Below are 20,569 nucleotides of genomic sequence, written 5' to 3'. Positions count from 1 at the left end.
AATTTCCGAGTTCTGAGTACAATCGAAAGCACCACGACTGCAGTTTTTGTGTTGGATGTAAAAGGCGCACATGACGCTGTGACGTAGGCTAGAATCATGGCAGCAGTCAATGACGGTCCAGGCGTGGGATTTCTCTCGTGGAAATATGCACATTATCTTTTCCTTTCTATTGGTAGGTGGCACAGTGCACTGTGGCAAGTAAGCAAGCTAGTAACTGGCAGTTATGGTACCAGTTGTACATAATATATATACATATAGATAATATAGCATATAGTATATAGTACATTATGTACTATACTATATATATACATTGTTACATATATAGTATACATAGTACAATATGTATAGTATATATATGTACATATGTAGATGTTATATCATATATACATATTATCATAGTATATGTACATATGTACATACATATATATATACATATGTACATGATATATAATTATGTACATGTATATATAGTTTAGTATATATAACATATGTATATGTATATATACATATGTATATGTATATCATATTTATATTATGTATATTGTACATATATATTGATATATACATATGTAGATAATATATATATATTATCATATTAATATTAATATATATTAATATATGATATTTAATAATTAATTATATATATAGATATATATATGTATATTAATATCATATATATCATACGTATACATACATATGTCATATATATATACTATACATATATATATATATGTATGTCATATCATATATATATATATATATATATATGATATAATAGTACATGTATATATTATGTACATATGTATATGTTATACATATGTACATATGTATATGTCATATGTAGTGTGGAGGTTGTAGACATATGTACCGGGGTATACAATATGTACAAATATATATATATTTGTAATATTTATATACATTGAGATATGTATATGAGTATAACTATATTGTATTAATGTTTAACATAACCACATGTAGTGTATGTACAACCACACAACACAACAAACACCGACCACACACAACACACACCACTCTTTCCACACACACACACACACACACACACACACACACACACACACACTATTAGTCGTACTCGTACTCCCACTGATTAGTACACCAATGTCCCGAGTTAACCCAACTCCCAACTGCCATTCTTTTTCATGTTTGGTTGTTGAACATTGCTGATCCCTCTATAAACGGTTCAAGCGTTCCTTTGCAGCTTCTCTCCGTTTCCATCTCGGAGTCTGACATTTGGTGAAAGCTGCATGCAGGCGTGCGCTCGCTCCCGCAGCCAGAGGCATTTCTAGCAATGGAGCTGCACGCACAAAATCCAACATGCAAATCTCTGCCTTTCAATCCCCATGTGCAAATCTCACACATTAGGACGGTTCCCAATGCATGCACACACAAAAGTAATCACTTTTCTGATAAAGTAGATACCCCACTGCCCTCACATTCAGAGTTTTTAGTGGTTCAACACTTCCATAGAAGTGCAACCTTATCCTTCCAATTTATGTTCCCTTTCAATCTCAGGGCAGGTGCTGAAATGGCAAACTAAATAACTATCAGTTTTATAGAACGGGCAAGAGAAGGGGAGGAGAATAAGAGAAAATAAGACAGCACTTCCCTAACAGTAGCTGTGTGTGTGAGAGAGGGAGAGGGAGGGAGAGAGAGGGAGAGAGAGAGCGAAAAGCAGAGGGAAGGGAGAGCAGAAGAGCTTAGAGAGGGGATCTGCATTGCAAGTAGCTCTGAGTGCAGCAAGCGGTGGCTGTTTTTTCTCAACCTGTTTTTGTTTTTCTGGAGAGGGGAACAAGAACAAGGAGAAGATCCGAGCGGAGGAGTGCAGTTTATAAAAGTCCAGGCTGTGTCTAAAGCTACAGGGAGGACGAGGGAGGAGAGAAGCCGGGAGGAACACAAGGCAGCAATGGATAACAGAGTCCAGTCTGACCCTGGGATGGCCTGGATTCACACACTGCTGCTGAACTCCATCCAGCACACACATTAGGCTGCTAACGCCACTGAGGTACAGTACTAAACATACACCAGCAATAACTCTGAAATAACAAATTAAGTCATGAAATCAACACACACATTCCATCTTGTCTCTGATATCAGACGGCTGCTGTGAGTGGAAGTTGAGCTGCGCCGTTTGCCCGAGAGTGCAGGCTGTGCTTTGTGTGATACACTTGAGGAAAGTAGTGCTGTGCAGCTCGTCAGGTGCATTGCATAAATATGACAGCTTATAAACTCTCAGCTGGATACAGGAAGCATAGTCATGAGACGGGTTATCAGGTGTATTGTCTACCAACAAAAGGCATCCATTTGAACACATTCTTTAAAGCCATGTGTGTGGTAGAATCAAGTTAATAGCTTAACCATTGTGCTGGCTTCCCCGCTTAGGCAAAGTCTGCAGATAGTCAAGTTACCCAACTCAAATTGATGCATGTATCCTGCCAGTGAGATTATTAGCTTCTGCTTTAATGTATTCTCTTGGAAGAAGCTGCTTCTTGCATCTGTAATGTTTCCAGCTGCTCCCTAGGCAGTGTAGACTAAGGTGAGCCTTGAATGTGATGGTTACAGTGGAGCAGTGAGTTGTTGCAGAGTGGGGCAGGTAAGTGCATGTCTGGAATATGCTGGATGAAGGGTTGTTAAAAACTACACAGGGCTGAAACTTGGCACTTCAGCTCAAACACGCTGCTCTGTTCTCCTCCTTGTTAGATTTTAGCATAATACTCAAATCCACCTCTGTGTTTGTGGCTCCTGGCTAAGAGCTTGTTACTAACCCTTCCCTTTTCTGGCTCCGTGTGCTTCGAAACGTGTGCGTGCTTGTATTAATTAATGCCTTCATCTGCATATGTGACACGAAGGGCTTATTCAAAAGCTCCAAACTGGCCAAATTGCTGACGCCGCTTCATCAGTGAATAAAACAGTAATGCACCGATGACATTTAATAGCTGGAAGCTGCTGTGTTTCTCTCGCTCACCCACTGAGAGAGAACACTCTGACTTGTTCTGAATGTCTTTCTACTATCATCAGCAAAATCCCAGGTGATGGCTGGCCCTCTTTCTGCTATCCTGATGACTAAGTGCGTTGTCATGTGAGTTGATGGCTGCCGATGATGATGGCGATGACGACGATGATGATGTGTATGGATAGTCTGGAGATTCATATTTTGACTGGAGCACAATTAGATAGTTGTGAGCGGTTTTGTGGATTATCTGATTTACTGCGGTGTGTTTGTCTCGAATGAGCCATATGCACATCATACGGGCAGAAAGTGTAAATCAGGACCTTGGACTGTTTTACTACACTTTATTACAGGCTGGAGATCGTCTCTCTGATAATCTATCTATCTTTTTTCTCATTGGAGGGGAAGAAAGATGTTTGATGACTGACTTGTTTTTCTTTCTGACTACATTTTTTGGCCTCCCAGCAAATGACTGAAGTTCTGGTTTCACTCTGCACGCCTGCTGATATCACAGATTTATAACTTTGCTTGCCGCAGGAGCCCTGCCTTTCCCCAACACTTCCTCCCCCACACAACTGCATGTCTGCAGAGCACCTGCCCCATCACCTGCCACTCAGACACTGGCTGTCTGAGTGTGTGTGTGTGTGTGCATGTGCACATGTGTGTGTAGGTGTGTGCAAAGTTTAGGAAAGCAATCCTGGATGCCACACCTCTCGATCCTCCCACCTCACCTATCCCTGCTAACCTTGCATGCAACTGCTTCCCTGTTTGCCTCATGGGATTTATAGATGTTCACAAACATTGTCATAAGTGCCTCTGCTCTGGTTTCCTCACTCACCTGTTTTCCTTAAAAACTAGGCTAAGATCACTAAGCAGCACTGACTGAGTGCAACCTGTCATTTAACCATGAGTGACACTGATATTTTAAACTTACTTGGTCATGTTCCTTTTTTTTTGGCTTGTGGCCTAAATAGCAGCAGTGTTAACAGCCCATAATAGCAGCCTTTTGCTCCTGCTTGTGTGCTTTCGAGTTTCTTTGTTTGTCTCCTGCCTCAGCTTAGCGGTCAATTTCAGAGGAATGAGTGTGCCGAGTCATCCGGGGAATGTGGAAAAGTGTCTCCTGCGTATCATCTGGGGGTAGGGCGCCTCTCAAGTTGGACGTGAACTTGTCTTCAAAACCTGTACTCTGAAACAGGCCACCTACTGAGTTAAAAGCCTCTGCACTCAGTTAATAATGATAAGCAAGGCAATGGCTTTGATTTGTATTTAGAAACGTTTTTTTCTGAGGCAAGCAGGAGGCTCCAGCCTCGCTTTGAAAACATAAACTTTTTACTTTTTAGGCAGCAGTCCATGGCTCTGTCAGAGGGCTTTTTGGCCCATATACAAAGGTTAAAACCAACAGAATTTTGAAATCTAAACCCAGGGGCGATGTGTACAGAGCACTGCCCTGACTGCGTTGCTGCACACCTGTCTAAGACTGTAGCCCCAGGTTATTGACTTGGCCAGTGAGATGCATCGTGTGTTCACATTTGGGCTCGTGCACGATAATGCATTCTTGGGTTTGGAAGCAGTGCCCTTCATTAAAATGTTTTCTGCACATCTGTGCTCTTCAGGAAAAAAAAACAACATAAACCAGGTGTTGCTTTCACATTCATCTGCAGCATGTCTTCTTTCCCAATTTAAAGGCCATTCAGCTCTCTTTCACACCCACTAATCCCCTCGATGCTGCTCGTATTCACAGTTTGGTTTTGAATAGTTTACAGCTTTAACTCTCAGCTAAACACGAATCATTTCTGAATGGTCATCTCATCGGGCGTGCTCCACTTTTGCCTGATCACATTTCAAAACAACTTATAGCTTGTCCGTGCCTGTCCGCATGATAAAAGCGAGGAGCATGGGTAGGGCTCGGTGCTGAGAGATACTGTAGTTAAAAGTGCGACAGAGAGCGTGTGTGCAAACACAGGAGCTGATGAATGCGAGAGATGCAGCAGCAGTTCGGTGTAAAGTAGGTCAAACTCTCGAGAGCTCGTGGCAAAAGATGAGATTAGGAATCAAAGTGCTCTGATTGACAGTTGAAGAACTAACAAACTCTCCATCCTCCTGTTCAGCAGACAGATGTAAGCCATAAACTAAAATGAAACCAATGCAGTTGCATGAATGGCAGTCAGTTATTAGAACTCTTCTGGGCTAAAAAAAACAAACAAACAAAAAAAAACATAACAAAACAAAACAACCCAGAGTAATAAATTGAAAGGATGTGGTTTGTGACAGGCTGGAGCCTCCCCCAGCTACCACTGGGTGAGAGGGTACACCTACAAGGTGGCCAGTCTGACCACACAGACACGGGGAGAACATGCGCACAAAGACCCAGTCAAATGGTTGTCGAACTCAGGAGCTTCTTGCTGTGAGGCAACCTCTGCTCCACTGTGCCACTTGAAAACAAAATGTAAACGTTTATCAACAAACAATCATTTGTCAGGAACTATTTTCAGCTGTGGAGTAATCCGTATTAGATGTTTGAGTATTTAGAGCAGCATATGTAGGACTGAGTTTAAACTATAGTTGTACAAAAGGGTTAGGTTTGTGTATGGGATTTCCTATGCCCCCTCAATGCACCATCGGGGTGCATGTCCGCAACTTTAGTTCAGGGACAAACGGCAGCCGAACAACGGACAGTGTATGCGTTCATAAGACCAAACCACACACATACACACCCACACACACTCTCTCGCCCAGCTGCGGGCACATTCTCAATTCGAAATACAAAGAATGACAACTTTATTCCTGGACTCTGCCTGTTTGTTCCTCTTACATCTGAACATTTGCAAGTGTTCTGACCCGACACTCTGAAGTGCCAGCTCAGATTTCTTTAACCCTTCTGAACAATAGTGATTTGCTTATGTTTGTAATAATGAATAAAGACACCCAGGAGTATAAGAGTACTGTGTTTAAAATATTTTTTAGCATGGAGGAATATGTTTTATCAGCCTCTGGATATATAGCATTGGGGTTTCTTGCTAATATTTTAAGGTACAGTGTAAAGTGTCCTGAACTTCTTCTGTGAATTGGTGCTCAAATTAGCTAAAGAGAAAAAATATATAGGATACTAGCATTAGCTAGTCAGGTAAGAGAGTCAGTTAAATCTAATATGTATGAATATCTAAAGGCATTTATCTAGTGGTTGGAGAAAAAGAAGATATTTGAAGACTTGATGATATGTATAATGGAACGTTTACTATAAAAACGACATGCTTGCTGAATTTTAACTAATCTGATTGGGTTTAACTTTTCATATCTCCGCATAACCTGCTAAAACAGCTCTCCTTTTTTTCAAATCTCATTGCATTCTGATAACCATCCTCTGTCAGAAGGTGCTCATTATCAGATTTTCTGGATTTACAACCTGTTGGATCTTTGGCTCTCCATCTACATGGTAGCTTTTGCGACTCCTGACAAAGCACCATAATTAGATCAGGTTATTTCCATAAGTTTTGTCAATAGCTCCTTTGTGTCGTTGCTATCCTGGCTGCGTGTCTCTTGTGCATCAGCTTATCTGACTGCAGTTGTCATGGCGGATGAGTGAAGCCGGGAGTGGGGGGCAGGAGAAAGGTTAAAGGTCCAAAAGTCTTGGCGTTTACGCGTGAGATGGTCGCCATTTTTCCAGGCTGTTAAATGAGGGTTCACTGTTTGTTCATCTCTGCTAGCAGGAAGCCCACTGGCCGAGACAAGGTTAGAGAGGGCCTCTCTACATGTTGTCGGTTTCAATTAAAGGCTGGGAGCCCCTCTCTCTGCCACACACACACAGACATTCAGGTGTACATTTTGAGTTGTAGCTTTGTGCGATTATTAGCTGGGTTGTCAGCATGCATCTTCATAGTGTCCCAGTAGGTCATGGGTAAGTTGCCTGAGGCTTTAGGGGAGGATTAGGAGAACCCACACCATGTGTAAACATTTAGGTAACCCTCCCACTAACACCACCACTACCAACCTTCTCTGTAGCCTCCGGGGTACTCACCTGTCGCCACTGGTGGAGGCTGGAAGAAGAAGTACGAATACCAAGAAACTAAACTGCCTGACCTAAAATTCACCCATCTGCTTTAAAACTGCTGACATGTTTGATCTGACAAAAGAAATGCAGATTAGCGCGTCAACCTGGACTACTTCTTTCACTAGAATTCAGCACAGCTTAATTTTGAAAGATTAAAATGAAACACCATGAATACCACCTTATTTTCCACACACGTGTCTGTGTTGCACATTTGACGCGGTGCACAAAATAAACCTGAACTGAGGCAAATTTCCATCAGTGCGGTTGAATTCATTTCACCTTAATTAAATGCATATTTTAAGAATCAGCCGGGAAAGTGCAACTGCACTATAGATGCGTTATCAACTGTAAGCAATCAGAAAATACTAACAGATAAATAGCAAAACACTTTCTAATGATTTAAGCCGTCATAATCATCCATAAAATGCTGTTTTTAAAACTATGGTAGCTGCACTGAAGCACAAGGTTCAATTGCAACATTAATAACAACTCCAAAGGCTGTGGTTTCAAAGATATTTACTCATTTGCTAAACATGCCTACCTCTGTAATATTCTGTTAGATCTAAATTTTCTCGACAAGTTCCCAGCTGCCTTTAACTGTTCGTATGCCAACGCATCATAATTTGCATCAAATTAGTCCTAGTTAGACATCGTTTTTGCTCTACAGCAGCTTGTAGGATCTCATCAGAACTGAACACGCTATGAAATATGCTGTTGCAACAACAGAATACTGCATCAGACGCTTTATGCTTTCCATTTTGAAAGCTGTTTCACATCTGTCCCAGCGCTCAAAGGAAATATTTCGAAGAAAACAGAGAGCTGAGGAAGGTGCTTTTCCCTGACGCTGAATGATGTCACGTCTTGTCTCGGCAGACAGTGCTGTGCTCTTTAGCCTGCTGCTTGGCAATTAGTGGTCCGATGTGACCGAGCTGAACTGCGATCTCACACATACACGTGAGATGGTCGCACCACACTGCCAGGACACTCCACGTCTGTCTGACCAAACACACTGAGGACGGGCAGTCATGGAAAACAGTGTGACTGTGTGTGTGTTATCTTTTCATTGTGCCTGGTTATTCATATTTCTGCCATAAGGCATCGTAACGCTGCAAGGAAGGAACCTTAAAACCTTAAATTATTGTATTTTATCACTGGCGCCTCTTATGGAGCGTTGTGTGGGTTGCAGCATCATAGCAAAGCAAAGTGTGCATTGGCCTGAAGGTTAGGAAAGTAAAGTGTTTATACTGGATCCTGATGATCAGGATTAGTTTATCTTAGTTTATCCATTCAGCCCGGCAGTGTTTTTGTTTTAAGCTCAGTTTAGTTTAAGCTGGATTCCACAGTGGCTTTAATCATTTATTGTTTAACATTTACTATATAAGCAAATGCATACTATTGTAATCTTTGCATTCTTGTAAATAACCATATAAACATTTTTTTTATTGCTACTATGTCTGTGTCGTTTTTTTAAAAAGCCGCTTTTATCCCTTGACGTTGGTTGACGGGGAGTCACTAAATGACAAAGTATCTTTATCTCTATTTATTGTTTTTAGGGTTAGTTTTGGTCTTTTTTAGTTATTATAAAATGGGGCGCATTTATGGGGGGAAGATTCAAAGCTGTTCAGAACATTTGATAGAAACATGAGAGTCTGTAGACACCAGTCCCACAAACACAAATGCACCAGATACTCACCCCACTGGTGATGAAACGCTCGGTATTTTTACTTTGTTTCAGTTTGTTTGGTGAGTGCAGATCATCATTTCAGCTAGTTTCCATTTTTTGTTATTTTTAAAATGACTAGATTTTTTTTTATTTCAGCAACTGAAAGTTTTTTACTAAACCTAGTTTTAGTCTTACTCAACGTAGAGATTTTTGTTGGGGGGTGCGCCTTTATCTGACATATTGAGATAACACATTTCCAAAGAGCTAAAATAATGTACATTTTTAAGTGTTATCTATTTTATCTTGACTAATCATCAACACGCTTTATTTTTCCTAGTTTGTGATGTTAGACGACATTGTCTGTTTCCGGCCAGGGAAATGTCATCAGTGAAAACTTTTTTTTTTTTTATTTGAAGAGGCTAGATCTACTCTTATACTGTTTCTTAGTTTTATGATCCCTGAAAATAAAAATCCTTTAGTTTTTGTACTTTTGGAGACCACAAGCTCAGTCTTCGTGGGCTCAGATCAGCGTTACTTCTTTCAGGCTGCGATTAATGTGCGTTCAGCTCTCTAGTGAGTATTTACAGACGCAAATGTGGAAAAGACTTAAAATAAATTACAGTGCCTGTGTTGATAGCTGGATTACTTTGGCTGTTTATTGTTGTCAGCGAGCCAGTTAGAAAAATCCCGTGAAGCTGCACCATGGCAGAAGGTAACTTTTGAATCCGAGTGGGAACTGGGAATGTACAGTGGTTGCCGTGTTTTAATAGATCAAAGGTCAATCACAGCGAGATAACAGCAGTAGTAAGTGCTGCGTGGGACGGGTTCATGTTGATGTTTGAATAATATCTTGATTCGTCACCAACAAGTTTGTGATAGATTTGCTTACGTGCCCATTTAAAGCAGTGCTACCTTTATACACCCTAGCATTAGTAAAATAAACAGTGTAGACATGTACATCTTCACTGTCAAAAACCACAAACAGCTCCAGCAATGAATCCATTTGTTTTAAACTCCCAGCAGCAAACATCAGGCAAACTTTAATTATGCGATTACACAGCGTTTTGGCTCTGTTGACGTGCTGAATCAGCAATAGATTTATGCTCATATTCCTGCGCTTATCCCCATTAAAGGATTATTTTGAGACGTATCACAATTAAAAGTGCTCCTCGTTTGGCTGCTGGCATTAAGTGCACGCCACAGCGCCACTCATTAACTTCTGTATGCAGACACGCTGTCTTAGAGCAGCCTAGTGAAATTACAGGGGGGGAAACACTGGCAGCAAAGTCCACAACAGTCACAAAATAACACCCTGCTGTGACAAGGGAAATTACACGTCTTTGGAATTGAAATTTTAATAGTGCATAGATATAATTGTATCAGGGAGAGGAATGCGCAGCACATGTAATCGGATGCTTTCATGTTTTGATAAAACACAGCGGTGGGATTTATTCTCAGCTCTTTAAATCTTTCTCTTGGTCAAATGAAAAGATGAAACTAAGGCGCTGCGCAGATTTATGTTACATTTAACGTGCTGTTAAAGGCTTATGTGAACATTCATTCATTAGGATAGATTATTTCCCTTATTTGCTAGACAATGCACTATAAACGACAGCGGTAGAGAGGGTTTAGCTAATACTTGACATACACTACAGCAGGATTAGAGTATAACCAGCCAGTAATCACATGCAGATACCAGTAAGCTGGTGTCATTATGCAGCAGTGGTCGAGATGTGTTTATATGGCTCAGTGGCTGCACTATATGAGTGGATCAGTATAAGCAGTTCCCACACCCTCTCAGGTGTCCTGTGCTCAGGGCGGCCTGGCCCAGGTACACAGATAAAGGCTGCCTTTGTCTGCAGCGGGGAACAGGTAACCATTTGAGCCTGCCTACCGTGTGTGTGTGTGTGTATGTGTGTGTGTGTGTGTGTGTGTGTGTGTGTGTGTGTGTGTAAGAAAGAAACAGAGAGATAGGATTGACTGGTCTGCCTACCTTTGCCACAAGAACAGGTGTGGCTTTTCAACGGCCTCATATTCACAGCATACACATCTGCGCTCAACAAAAAGGAAGGTAAACTGTGATTTCCAGTCCGTGATTCTCCAGGCAAACACGCAACATTACAAACATACTCTCAGTGAAAGCACGAGTGTATGCTTTTATCCACTTAAGGGACACTAGGCGCATGCCAATTACAGGTACTCAGGTTAATGGGATACATTAATGTAAAATGTAAGCTTCTCGTAAACATTTGCAGTGTGAGAATGATGATTAAGCTCTAAATTACAAAAAAAAAATCCCCAAATTAAAGGGTATAATTTCTGGCTACAGAGAGCCTGCACTGTGTGTGTGTGTGTGTGTGTGTGTGTGTGTGTGTGTGTGTGTGTGTGTGTGTAGGCTGTTGTGGAAAAATACTGATAGAAAAGTTAAAAATTAACATACAGCCCTGTATTGTCATTCAGTACACTATTTTTGCGCTCTGTGAGTTTACAGGAGTTTAAAATAATAAACTGAAGCTGGATAGATTTAAAATTAAACATGCAGGCTAACATATTTTATCCTGCAGTGCTAACAAGTTATGCTGCAAGATATATATTTTTCATGAGCATTCAGTAGTTATCTTTATTAAAAATGAACAAAAAAAAGAAGTGACTGAAAACAAATGTGGCACAAATGTGAGCGTGCATGTGTGGAAAACGGCATTAGTGCTTGCAAATCTGTTTGCTACGTACAGTTTAACCAAGTGCTTCAGCCACAAGAGCATATATTAAAAAAAAAAAAAACTGACGAAGAAATTAACTTTTTGTTATTATTGCCAAGAAAACAGAAGAATCTGGTGTGCTGCCATCGACAGCAGCGTGATTATGCCAGAACCACATGCCTAGGTTCCTGCGAGGATGTGACTTGAATATAAAAACTATTTCCTACCTCTATATTCCTCTGTGGGTTTGAGGCTGTGTGTGTGTGTGTGTGTGTGTGTGCTGTACGTTCGTGTCTGCCTTATTCTTTTCCCTAGGTGTTTAGGCCAAAAGTTGAGGATTACTTGCCCAGGAAGCAGTGTAAGCAGAGACAGAGCTCCACTGGTGTGTGTGTGTGTGTGTGTATATAAAGAGCCTGTCAGGAGAGCTAACTTTATGACCCGCTGCTGTGTTTCAGCAGACACTCACTGTAAATAGTCAATCACTAAAGGTGCCTGCTGAAGACAGCAGCTGACAGGAAGTCAGAACAACAACCAGACTGACAGATGAGTGTAGAGCTCAGGTGAAAGGTGAGAGTGCTGACGATCTCGTCCTCCGTCTGTTCTTCTGTTGTGGTATTCTGTCTGGAGCTGCAGTGTGTGCACGTGTGTGTGGAGATGTTAAGTACAGGGGGTGAATGCTGTGTGGAGAAAAGTCCTTTAATTAGAGCAGGAAGACACTGCATCAGACTTAAATGTGCGTGCGTGCGTGCGTGCGTGTGTGTGCGCGCATGTCTGCACATGTCAGTTTCAGGGTCCTTTTTCATGGAGCTGTATATGTGCCTTTATCCTGCTGCACGAGTTGTAAAATGTGAAGAAAGGGTTTTAGAAGGTCGTTCTTGTGCCACCTCCACACAGTCGGCATCCATAAATGATCTAAATGGTTTCACAAACTTCCAGAATTTGGACTGCTGCTTATTAGAACTGAAAACACCGAAACACTCGATCGATTGTTAGGAATCCTCTGGCGACACTAAGCCAGGCTGCAAACACTGAGCCGCGTCCGACCATGTTCGATTGCAAGATAAGTGGTTTGCTGCTGTAGTCGTTCTGTCCAGCAAGGTGGTTGGAGGAATTATGTTTGCTCCATGTTTTTCAGATGTTACTGCAGAATTAAATGCTATTTTTTAGGCAGTTCTAAATCCTGAATGTACATTTTCTAAATCCTTTTTTTATCCAGTCCCTTATGAGCCACTGTTTACCAAAGCTATTAACAAAGTTCCAGTCTGCAGCTCATTTGCATTTGAATTAGAAAATAAGAATTTGTGATCTTCCCTCTCTTCTTTTTTAGCTCTCATGTGCCCGTTCAGCGATGCTCCCCGGGTATGGGTTCTCACCTTTGCCTGACTTCCAGCCTCACCTTCATGCCATTCGCTGCCCAGGAGAAGCCCCCAGCATGTGGATCCCGGGCGGCTCGGCAGAATCCCAGAGTCTGAGTGAATCCACCGAGGACAGACGTCTCATCCACATGTGTCACCACAAGCACGTTGCTGTGTGCCAGCAGGAAACGCTGGCTTTTTTTGAGCTACAGCCAACAGCGACTCACAGATTAAATGGTTTTGGCTCCTCGAGGCCGGCCATTATACCACACGCACAGTGCACAACACACTCGCAGCATCTGAATGGTTGCAGACAGACGCTAAACGAACAGAATGACACATGCAGCAGAGGCCGCAGGACAGACAGCGAGCGTGGAACAAATCTGAATTCGAACTCTCCCGCACTCGCCGCAGGTGACGGCGAGCTTGAATGCCAAAATGGCAGCAGGACTCGTTCGCAGGAGGAAACTGAAAAGCCACGAACGGTCACGACAGTATGTCGTCCTCTCCACGCTGCTCTTAGCCTCCCTCTATCGTTCCCTCTGTCCTCTCTGTACACAAACAGAGACTCCTTGGAATCTCAGCTACCGTCGTCACCAGAATATCCTGGCATTCAGGGCCCAGACTCCTGCCAGCCTCAGAGGAGAACATCACAGGCTTCCCTGAAAGAGAAATCCATCCGTGAGTGTAAACCTTTTGTTTGATTTGGCAAATTAGGCTCTAAAGCTCCTTAACATTCTTTCTTCTCATCTAATAAAGTAATTTTCTCATGCGCAGGGAGAAAGATGCAGGTTTATTCCCCAGACAGTCCGAGTGATGAATCGCTCAGCAGCCCAGTCCTGGAAGCAGACTACATCTTTCCTGGACCTTTTGCATCTTTCTTAGAGGAAGACCTCAGCGGAATATCTTCACTAGAGACCATTTCAAGTCCCTCATCCACAGACGGTGCTACGGATCTCTCAAACACCAGTCACGATGATATTTTTAATCTACCCGAAGAACCGTTGCAAATAATAGAGGACTCGATGCCATGCGTAGGAGAGGTGAGTGGCAGCATGGACACATCGATCGCCGCGGGTGGAGGGAGCTCTTTGTCACGCACCCGCCAAGGCGACCAGGAACGGCGGCGCTTCTCAGCTTCAGAGATAATATCGAGGCTTCAGCTATCGCAAAGGAAGAACTCCTTCACCTTGAAGCTGGGGAAGTCGCTCTCTGCTCGGGTAGCCTCCAGGGACAGACAGAGCTCCAGCAACCTCAACCCCAACACCGACTGTGAGTAGACAACAGTGATGGATCAATCAAGAGTTTTCCAAAGCAGCCCAACGGATTATAACAGATCAGTGAGACAAATTAAAGATGACTTAATAAGATGACTACCACAGCATGCTGTTTGGGGCAGTTTATTCATTTACTTCTTCCAAAAGTTTAAATCTTAAATGCCTATTAGAAATTTAGCATTTACTGAGCAGAGGCAAGAGTGACCACAAGCTGTAATGACTGCAGGATTCAGCCACATTAAAAGTTCTACTGTGCTTTAAACTCGAGGGGTGAATGTTAGTGGAACAAAGCCTAACCACTCAGGCAACAATCATGAAATCATCATCTCTAATAACTTTGCTATTGCTACCAAGCACCAAGCACAGGCTGACTGTAGAGTGTACAAACTGACAGTGATAAATAGCTTTTCCTATGTTCTCAGAAAAGAAGCCTCAGGTTAATCCTTGGTGTAAAAAGTCATGAAAAAGAAAGTACAACAGTTCTTTGTCTCCTTTATTGCATGCGGTCTATCAGAGTAGGTCTCAGAAGGTCATGTCATAAATGCCATAAATCTCACATCCACTATCTGCATTTCATTCTCCTAAGGTAAGTCAAACTCAAAGCAGCGGAGCTCAGGAGGCTCCAGTGACAGCGCTCCCCAGAGTCCCGTGGGACCGGCACCTTCCTTTCCCAGCAGTGACAATGGGATGCCTTTGCAACGCTGGAGCGCCAAGCTCGGGTAAATAGTAGCAAAAATAGTGCTACTTAAAATCTGTAAAGAATAAATCAAACATAGAGTTTCATTTCCCATCGTTTCGCAGAATGCGTAAGAAATCCATAGAGGAGGACCTGAACACACATCCATCTGTTCCTAGTTCAAATCGACTGTCACGGTTTTTACCCAGCTGTAAGTTCGCTTCACTTACTGTTTGTTTTTTCCAAAACTGTAAGATATTCCAATCTTTACAAAGTCTTACCTGTTCTTTCCTGGAACAAACTTGCTCTTTTTGCAGCGATTCTGTACCAGGAATACAGCGACGTCGCCATCAATAGAGAGATCCAGAGGCAGCAAGGGAAGGAGCCGGGCACAGAGGAGGAGGGGCTCAGGGAGGAGGGCTCTGATGGGATCCCGTCTCCATCAAATCTGTCCCCATCCAGCTCCTTTCGCTCATCGCGAGGCTCTGCTTTTGCACTGTGGCAGGATATACCTGATGTTCGAAGCAGCGGGCAGCTCGACAACTTCAGCAACGAAGAAAGGAAATTACAGGAGGTGAGTAAAATATTACGTTTCCGTCTCATTTCATCTCTGTTTCACTCTTACTGCTCTTTATAAAGCTGAATTGCTGCTTTTATCTAAACTCAGGCAAAGTTTGAGCTGGTGACGTCCGAGGCGTCGTACATTCGCAGCCTGACAATCGCAGTGGACCACTTCATGCTATCACCGGAGCTCGCAGACTGCCTCGGGGCTCAGGAAAAGCAGTGGCTCTTCTCCAAGCTGCCCGAAGTCAAAGATGTCAGTGAGAGGTGAAGTAACACGCAGCTGACGTCCTTCTGTTACCCTGAGGTCGGCGTGTGCTAACATCTCCAGTATCACATCTCCTTCTCTGAGTCTCTCCTCGCTTGTTGCCTGTAGATTTCTTCAGGATCTGGAGCACAGGCTGGAAGAAGACATTCTCCGTTTCGATGTGTGCGACATCGTCCTGGACCACTGCCCGTCTCTGCGAAGGGTTTATTTACCCTATGTCACCAACCAGGCTTACCAGGAGCAGACATACCAGCGTTTGCTGTGAGTGTAGAAACACATCAGCCCCGGGAGACGTGAGCACACATCTGCACATGTGCTTGACCGCAGTGCATAAAGTCTGATTGTTGTGTGGCTGTCTGAGAGTGCTCTGGTGTATTTTCACGCCTGCATGACTTAACTTGCAGATGATTCATCTCGACTAAGAGCATGTTTTCTCAAGCTGAATTGGATGCTGGAATTTTGATTCACTTTCTCTGAAAGTCATTAAAACATTTCTCGCCCTGTCCTCTCAGGCACGAAAACCCTCGTTTCCCCGGCATCCTGGCTCGCTTGGAGGAGGACCCCATCTGCCAAAGACTTCCTCTGACCTCTTTCCTAATCCTGCCGTTTCAGAGGATCACGCGGCTTAAAATGCTAGTGGAGGTACACGCTTAAACATTCACTGCAGAATTCCAGTTGAAACCCAATCATACGGAACTGCATACAGGATAACTCTTCGTTTTCCCGTGCGACATCACCACACAAAAGTATTGTTTACTCCTTGGAACATCTTCAAAACCATCTTTACTTTTCAGAATATCTTAAAGAGGACAACACCGGGTTCCCGAGATGAGGACACCGCCACCAAAGCTTTCAATGAGCTAAAAAAGGTGGTGATTATCATCTGTAATAGCCAGTTGGATGAGTACCAGTAGTGAGACATGACAGTAATCACCATGTTGGTATTTGTCTTCTTAGATCATCAAAGAATGTAACTCCAGTGTGCAGTCGATGAAAAGGATGGAGGAACTCATCCATCTCAACAAGAAAATCCACTTTGAGGGCAAGGTGAGGGAAGCGTTTGAAGGTTCCTCTTATTATCACATTTTTGTATTTTTTTTTTTTTGTTCATTAAAGCGGAGCCTGCTTCCTTTCTTTGTAGATCTTTCCTCTTATATCCCAGTCACGTTGGCTGGTAAAGCACGGAGAACTCCTGGAAGTAGACACTCAGACAATGAGCATCTCCGGATCAAAGCTCAAGTTACCCACCAAGCCAGTGTACCTCCACCTGTTCAATGACTGCCTGCTGCTGTCCAGGAGGAAGGAGTGAGTTACATTCAGTGTGCACACAAAGAAAAGCTGAAATATTGCTCTAATGATGCATAACATGAAAAGTGCCAAAGGTGTGGCCAGAAAAATTCATCCATTTTCAGTAAACTGCAAGCGGCACACTGGCGAGGATTCCAGTTTGGGTCATTTCCACCGGTCTGTCTCAGACAGTAGAAGTCTGTGTTGACAGTCTAACCCTGGGCCATGAATTCACGTTGCAGAGCCCCATAAATGTCGGGGTGGGGGGAGTCCAGGATGTGCTCCCGCCGCTTTGATTATTGAGATCTGGGGACTCTTTGACCGAAAGCTGCTGTTTGGTCTCTTGATCTCATCAAGACTGATCACCCTCAGCATGAAAGTCGTCCCACTTTCACATCGAAGTTTAAGGTCCCGTGTCAAAATGGAACAAATGCAGAGGGTCATAATAGGACTTCCGCAGAGCATTAAAAAGTGGTAAAAGTGCCAGAAGCGGCTCAGATATGCATGAGAAGATGATCTTAAAGGTGGTATCTACCTAGTTTAAAGGTGTTGTTTCAGTTTGACAATTTAGTGTTTTTCCCAGACCTTTAACCCCACAGTGAGGTGATCAGGTGACTCTATTATGCTGTAGGCAGCATTTTGCTGCCATAATATTGGTTCGATTGTCCCTTTAAATGGTAAATGGCCTGTATTTATATAGCGCTTTACTAGTCCCTAAGGACCCCAAAGCGCTTTACATATCCAGTCATCCACCCATTCACGCACACATTCACACACTGGTGATGGCAAGCTACATTGTAGCCACAGCCACCCTGGGGCGCACTGACAGAGGCGAGGCTGCCGGACACTGGCGCCACCGGGCCCTCTGACCACCACCAGTAGGCAACGGGTGAAGTATCTTGCCCAAGGACACAACAACCGAGACTGTCCAAGCCGGGGCTCGAACCGGCAACCTTCCGATTACAAGGCGAACTCCCAACTCTTGAGCCACGATCGCCCCTTCCTTTACAAGGAAAAATCCCTGCAAATCATTTCAAAGTTGTAGTGAACGCTCTTTATTGAGGAGTGGTGGAGTTTTTCCAATATTACAGGCTACACCTGCACCAAATAGGAAAAGATTGCTGCTTCATTCCTTCTGTAGAGTACCAAAACCAAGTAGAATGGGTAGGTGGTGCTGGTGGTTCAACAACTTACTGAGATGTAGTTTTATCTATGAATTTGTATATACTGCTTGCTATTGATCATTATACTAAAATGACCCATTGTCCTTTGCAGTACATGGAAGTTTATGGTGTTTGTACACGCTAAAATCGGAGAGTTGAAAGTGAAGGATCTCAGTCAGAAGCTGCAGGGCATCTCAGGCTTCATCTTCCACCTACAGCTGTGTGAAGGCCAGCAGCTCAAACATCAGATTCTGCTCAAATCACACACCGAGTGAGTGTCATGTCTTTGTCAAAAGCTTCAGTCACAGCTGGACAAGTTAAGTTGTTTAACCGCTCCTGTCGGCTTTGTGTTTGCCAAGGAGCGGGAAGCAGAGATGGATCACCGCCATGTTTCCGTCTGACCCACTCGTAGACATCGAGCAAGCCAATGAAAATGATGGTCAGTGGAGATCTATCAGTGCAGAAAGATTTAAGGCAACACTATTCACCTCCTCATTCATGTTCTCGCTTCGTGCCTTTTCCTATTAGATATATCGCAAGTTCAGTGCATCAAAAGCTACCAGGCTCAAGAGCACGATGAGTTAACACTGGAAAAAGCTGACATTCTTCACGCCAAGACAATTACAAGTGATGGTAAGAATCGGGCAGAGTCTGTTTTTTTTTTGGTTTTTTTTACCACTCCAGCCTGAACCTAAATGAACAGAACATGGATGCATTAAACACGCAGCTGTTTATTTGATGTCTAAGGGCTGCTGTGTTTCAACAGGCTGGGTGGAAGGCATCAGGCTGTCAGACGGGGAGCGGGGCTGGTTCCCCAAATGCTACGTGGAGGAAATCACAAGTCGCAGCGCGCGCCTCCGCAACCTCAGAGAAAATATCCGCATCAAATGTGTCACACAGAAACTGAAGGGAGAGCACTAACTCTTTTTAACTTGCAACTTGTCATGTGTTAAAGTTGCATTTTGAAGCTTGTGGATGATTGTTTTCTTTTTTAGATGGACGTGGGACCTCCGTAAAGTATGCAGGTGCTAAAACAAGCCAACGTGTTTTGATTGTTATCCCCGTGGTTGACATTAGCAGTTTCCTTTGGCACACTAGCTCCAGAAAGAGAGTGCAAAGCTTCTAATGCTCATTTTCCATTTGGAGTTTAGATTTTCCACACGTAAGACTGTAAACTACACAGGGGGATTACTTTATGCATGATTCGGTACCATTTTTACAGGCTGGAAAGAATGAAGAATGTGGTTTAAATATGCGCACGTTTATCACCAGAGGTAGTAAATGTAAGCATCACTAAGCAAGTCTGTCACTGTTTTTCTATCATGGCTCATGTGGGGCACAATCTTACTTTGGGCTGTCTCCTGGCCTCTGTGGGGTGCTGCAGGTTCACTCTTCTAATAATCAGAAATGTGCTTGATGCGGGTGCTGCTTCTGAGATGCCTCAGGACACACCACAGGCAGTTTTTTCACATTCATATCTTCACGTGATATACGATTTTTTACCAGTGCAACAGCGCATTATTTCCATCTACACCCTAAAGTGATAAGAATTTGGTCAAACATGCTTACCTCTTTACTAGAGGATGATACCTTTTTATCTGGACATGATCTGCAGTATCAGATCATGTGCTGTGATGAAGTGCTTTCAGGACGGTATTTTAGAAAGGAAACAAGTCGTAGGGTTTAATACCGGTTACACTGTATCCACATATGTAGCCAAACCCTGATATATTGTGTGTATTCCTCTGTGCCATAGACTTCCACTTTTGTTCAGAATCCACTGGTGACATCTCTAATTTGTCAGTCGCACCATGACTGGTGTACAACAACATAACATTGAAACATCTACTCCTGTTTTAGTAACATCTGCATGAAGTCAAAGCCGCAGCGAGCAGCTGTTGACCTATAAAACCAGGAACTGAAAAACCTACCAGTTTCACCTTGTCGGGCATTTACATTAACCATCCATGTGGTAAATGTGGACGTTTAGCATTACATGTAATCATTTTAAAAACTTTTTTGACCCAAATTAGCAATATAATTGATTATACCGTTATACTAGAAATACTGAAAAAATACTGCTTGCATACACTAAGCACTAACTTGCGTATAGGTCTCCATCCTTCAAATTATTTTGTGTAAAAATTCACAAGTGACCAATAGCACAGTGTGACTGAGCTGAAAGCTGTTGTTAATGAACCACTTTAATTAAGATTCCAGTGTAAATTCATCCAGCGGCACATGAAATGTTTGTAACACAGCTTATTTCTGTATCTCACTTCTTAGTTTTAATTTAAACTGTTGCAGTTGCAGTATGTGTATTTATAGTTACTCCTCTAGCTGGTTCCTCTCTAAGGAGATTCTGATGTAAATGTGTTTTCCGATAAAATGGGTTTGTGTATAAAGAGCAAAACGTTATGACTGTAATTTATATGAACTAAGATTTGACAAATACTATTGTATAAATATGACATTTGGAGTCAGTTTAATTCCCAACGCCACAGTAATTACAAGCGCTGTCAGACACTGGATGTTTTCTGGATTTCTGCACATTACTGTAAATGTTTTGCCTCTGAAATAAACAGATCCTTACAATATGTTGTT

General features: G+C 42.8%; 1 protein-coding gene across 1 annotated transcript; it reads left to right on the top strand.

The window, feature by feature from the left end:
• The first annotated feature begins 1,081 nt into the window (after positions 1-1,081).
• On the top strand, positions 1,082-20,562 carry arhgef19 (Rho guanine nucleotide exchange factor (GEF) 19). Its single transcript, XM_005938161.2, has 16 exons — positions 1,082-2,023; positions 12,706-13,414; positions 13,511-14,005; positions 14,597-14,729; positions 14,812-14,897; positions 15,004-15,260; positions 15,354-15,514; positions 15,624-15,776; positions 16,028-16,157; positions 16,310-16,384; positions 16,473-16,562; positions 16,657-16,820; positions 18,078-18,236; positions 18,325-18,404; positions 18,494-18,598; positions 18,732-20,562. Exons 2-16 carry the CDS (start codon positions 12,727-12,729, stop codon positions 18,884-18,886), a joined length of 2,931 nt encoding a protein of 976 aa, XP_005938223.1. The 5' UTR covers positions 1,082-2,023; positions 12,706-12,726; the 3' UTR covers positions 18,887-20,562.
• The last annotated feature ends 7 nt before the right edge of the window (positions 20,563-20,569 follow it).

The sequence above is a fragment of the Haplochromis burtoni genome, unplaced genomic scaffold, assembly GCF_018398535.1.
Source record: "Haplochromis burtoni strain Fernald_Lab_line unplaced genomic scaffold, NCSU_Asbu1 Contig_244, whole genome shotgun sequence".
NCBI classification, from domain to species: domain Eukaryota; kingdom Metazoa; phylum Chordata; class Actinopteri; order Cichliformes; family Cichlidae; genus Haplochromis; species Haplochromis burtoni.
This window is presented reverse-complemented; position numbering and strand designations above follow the sequence as displayed.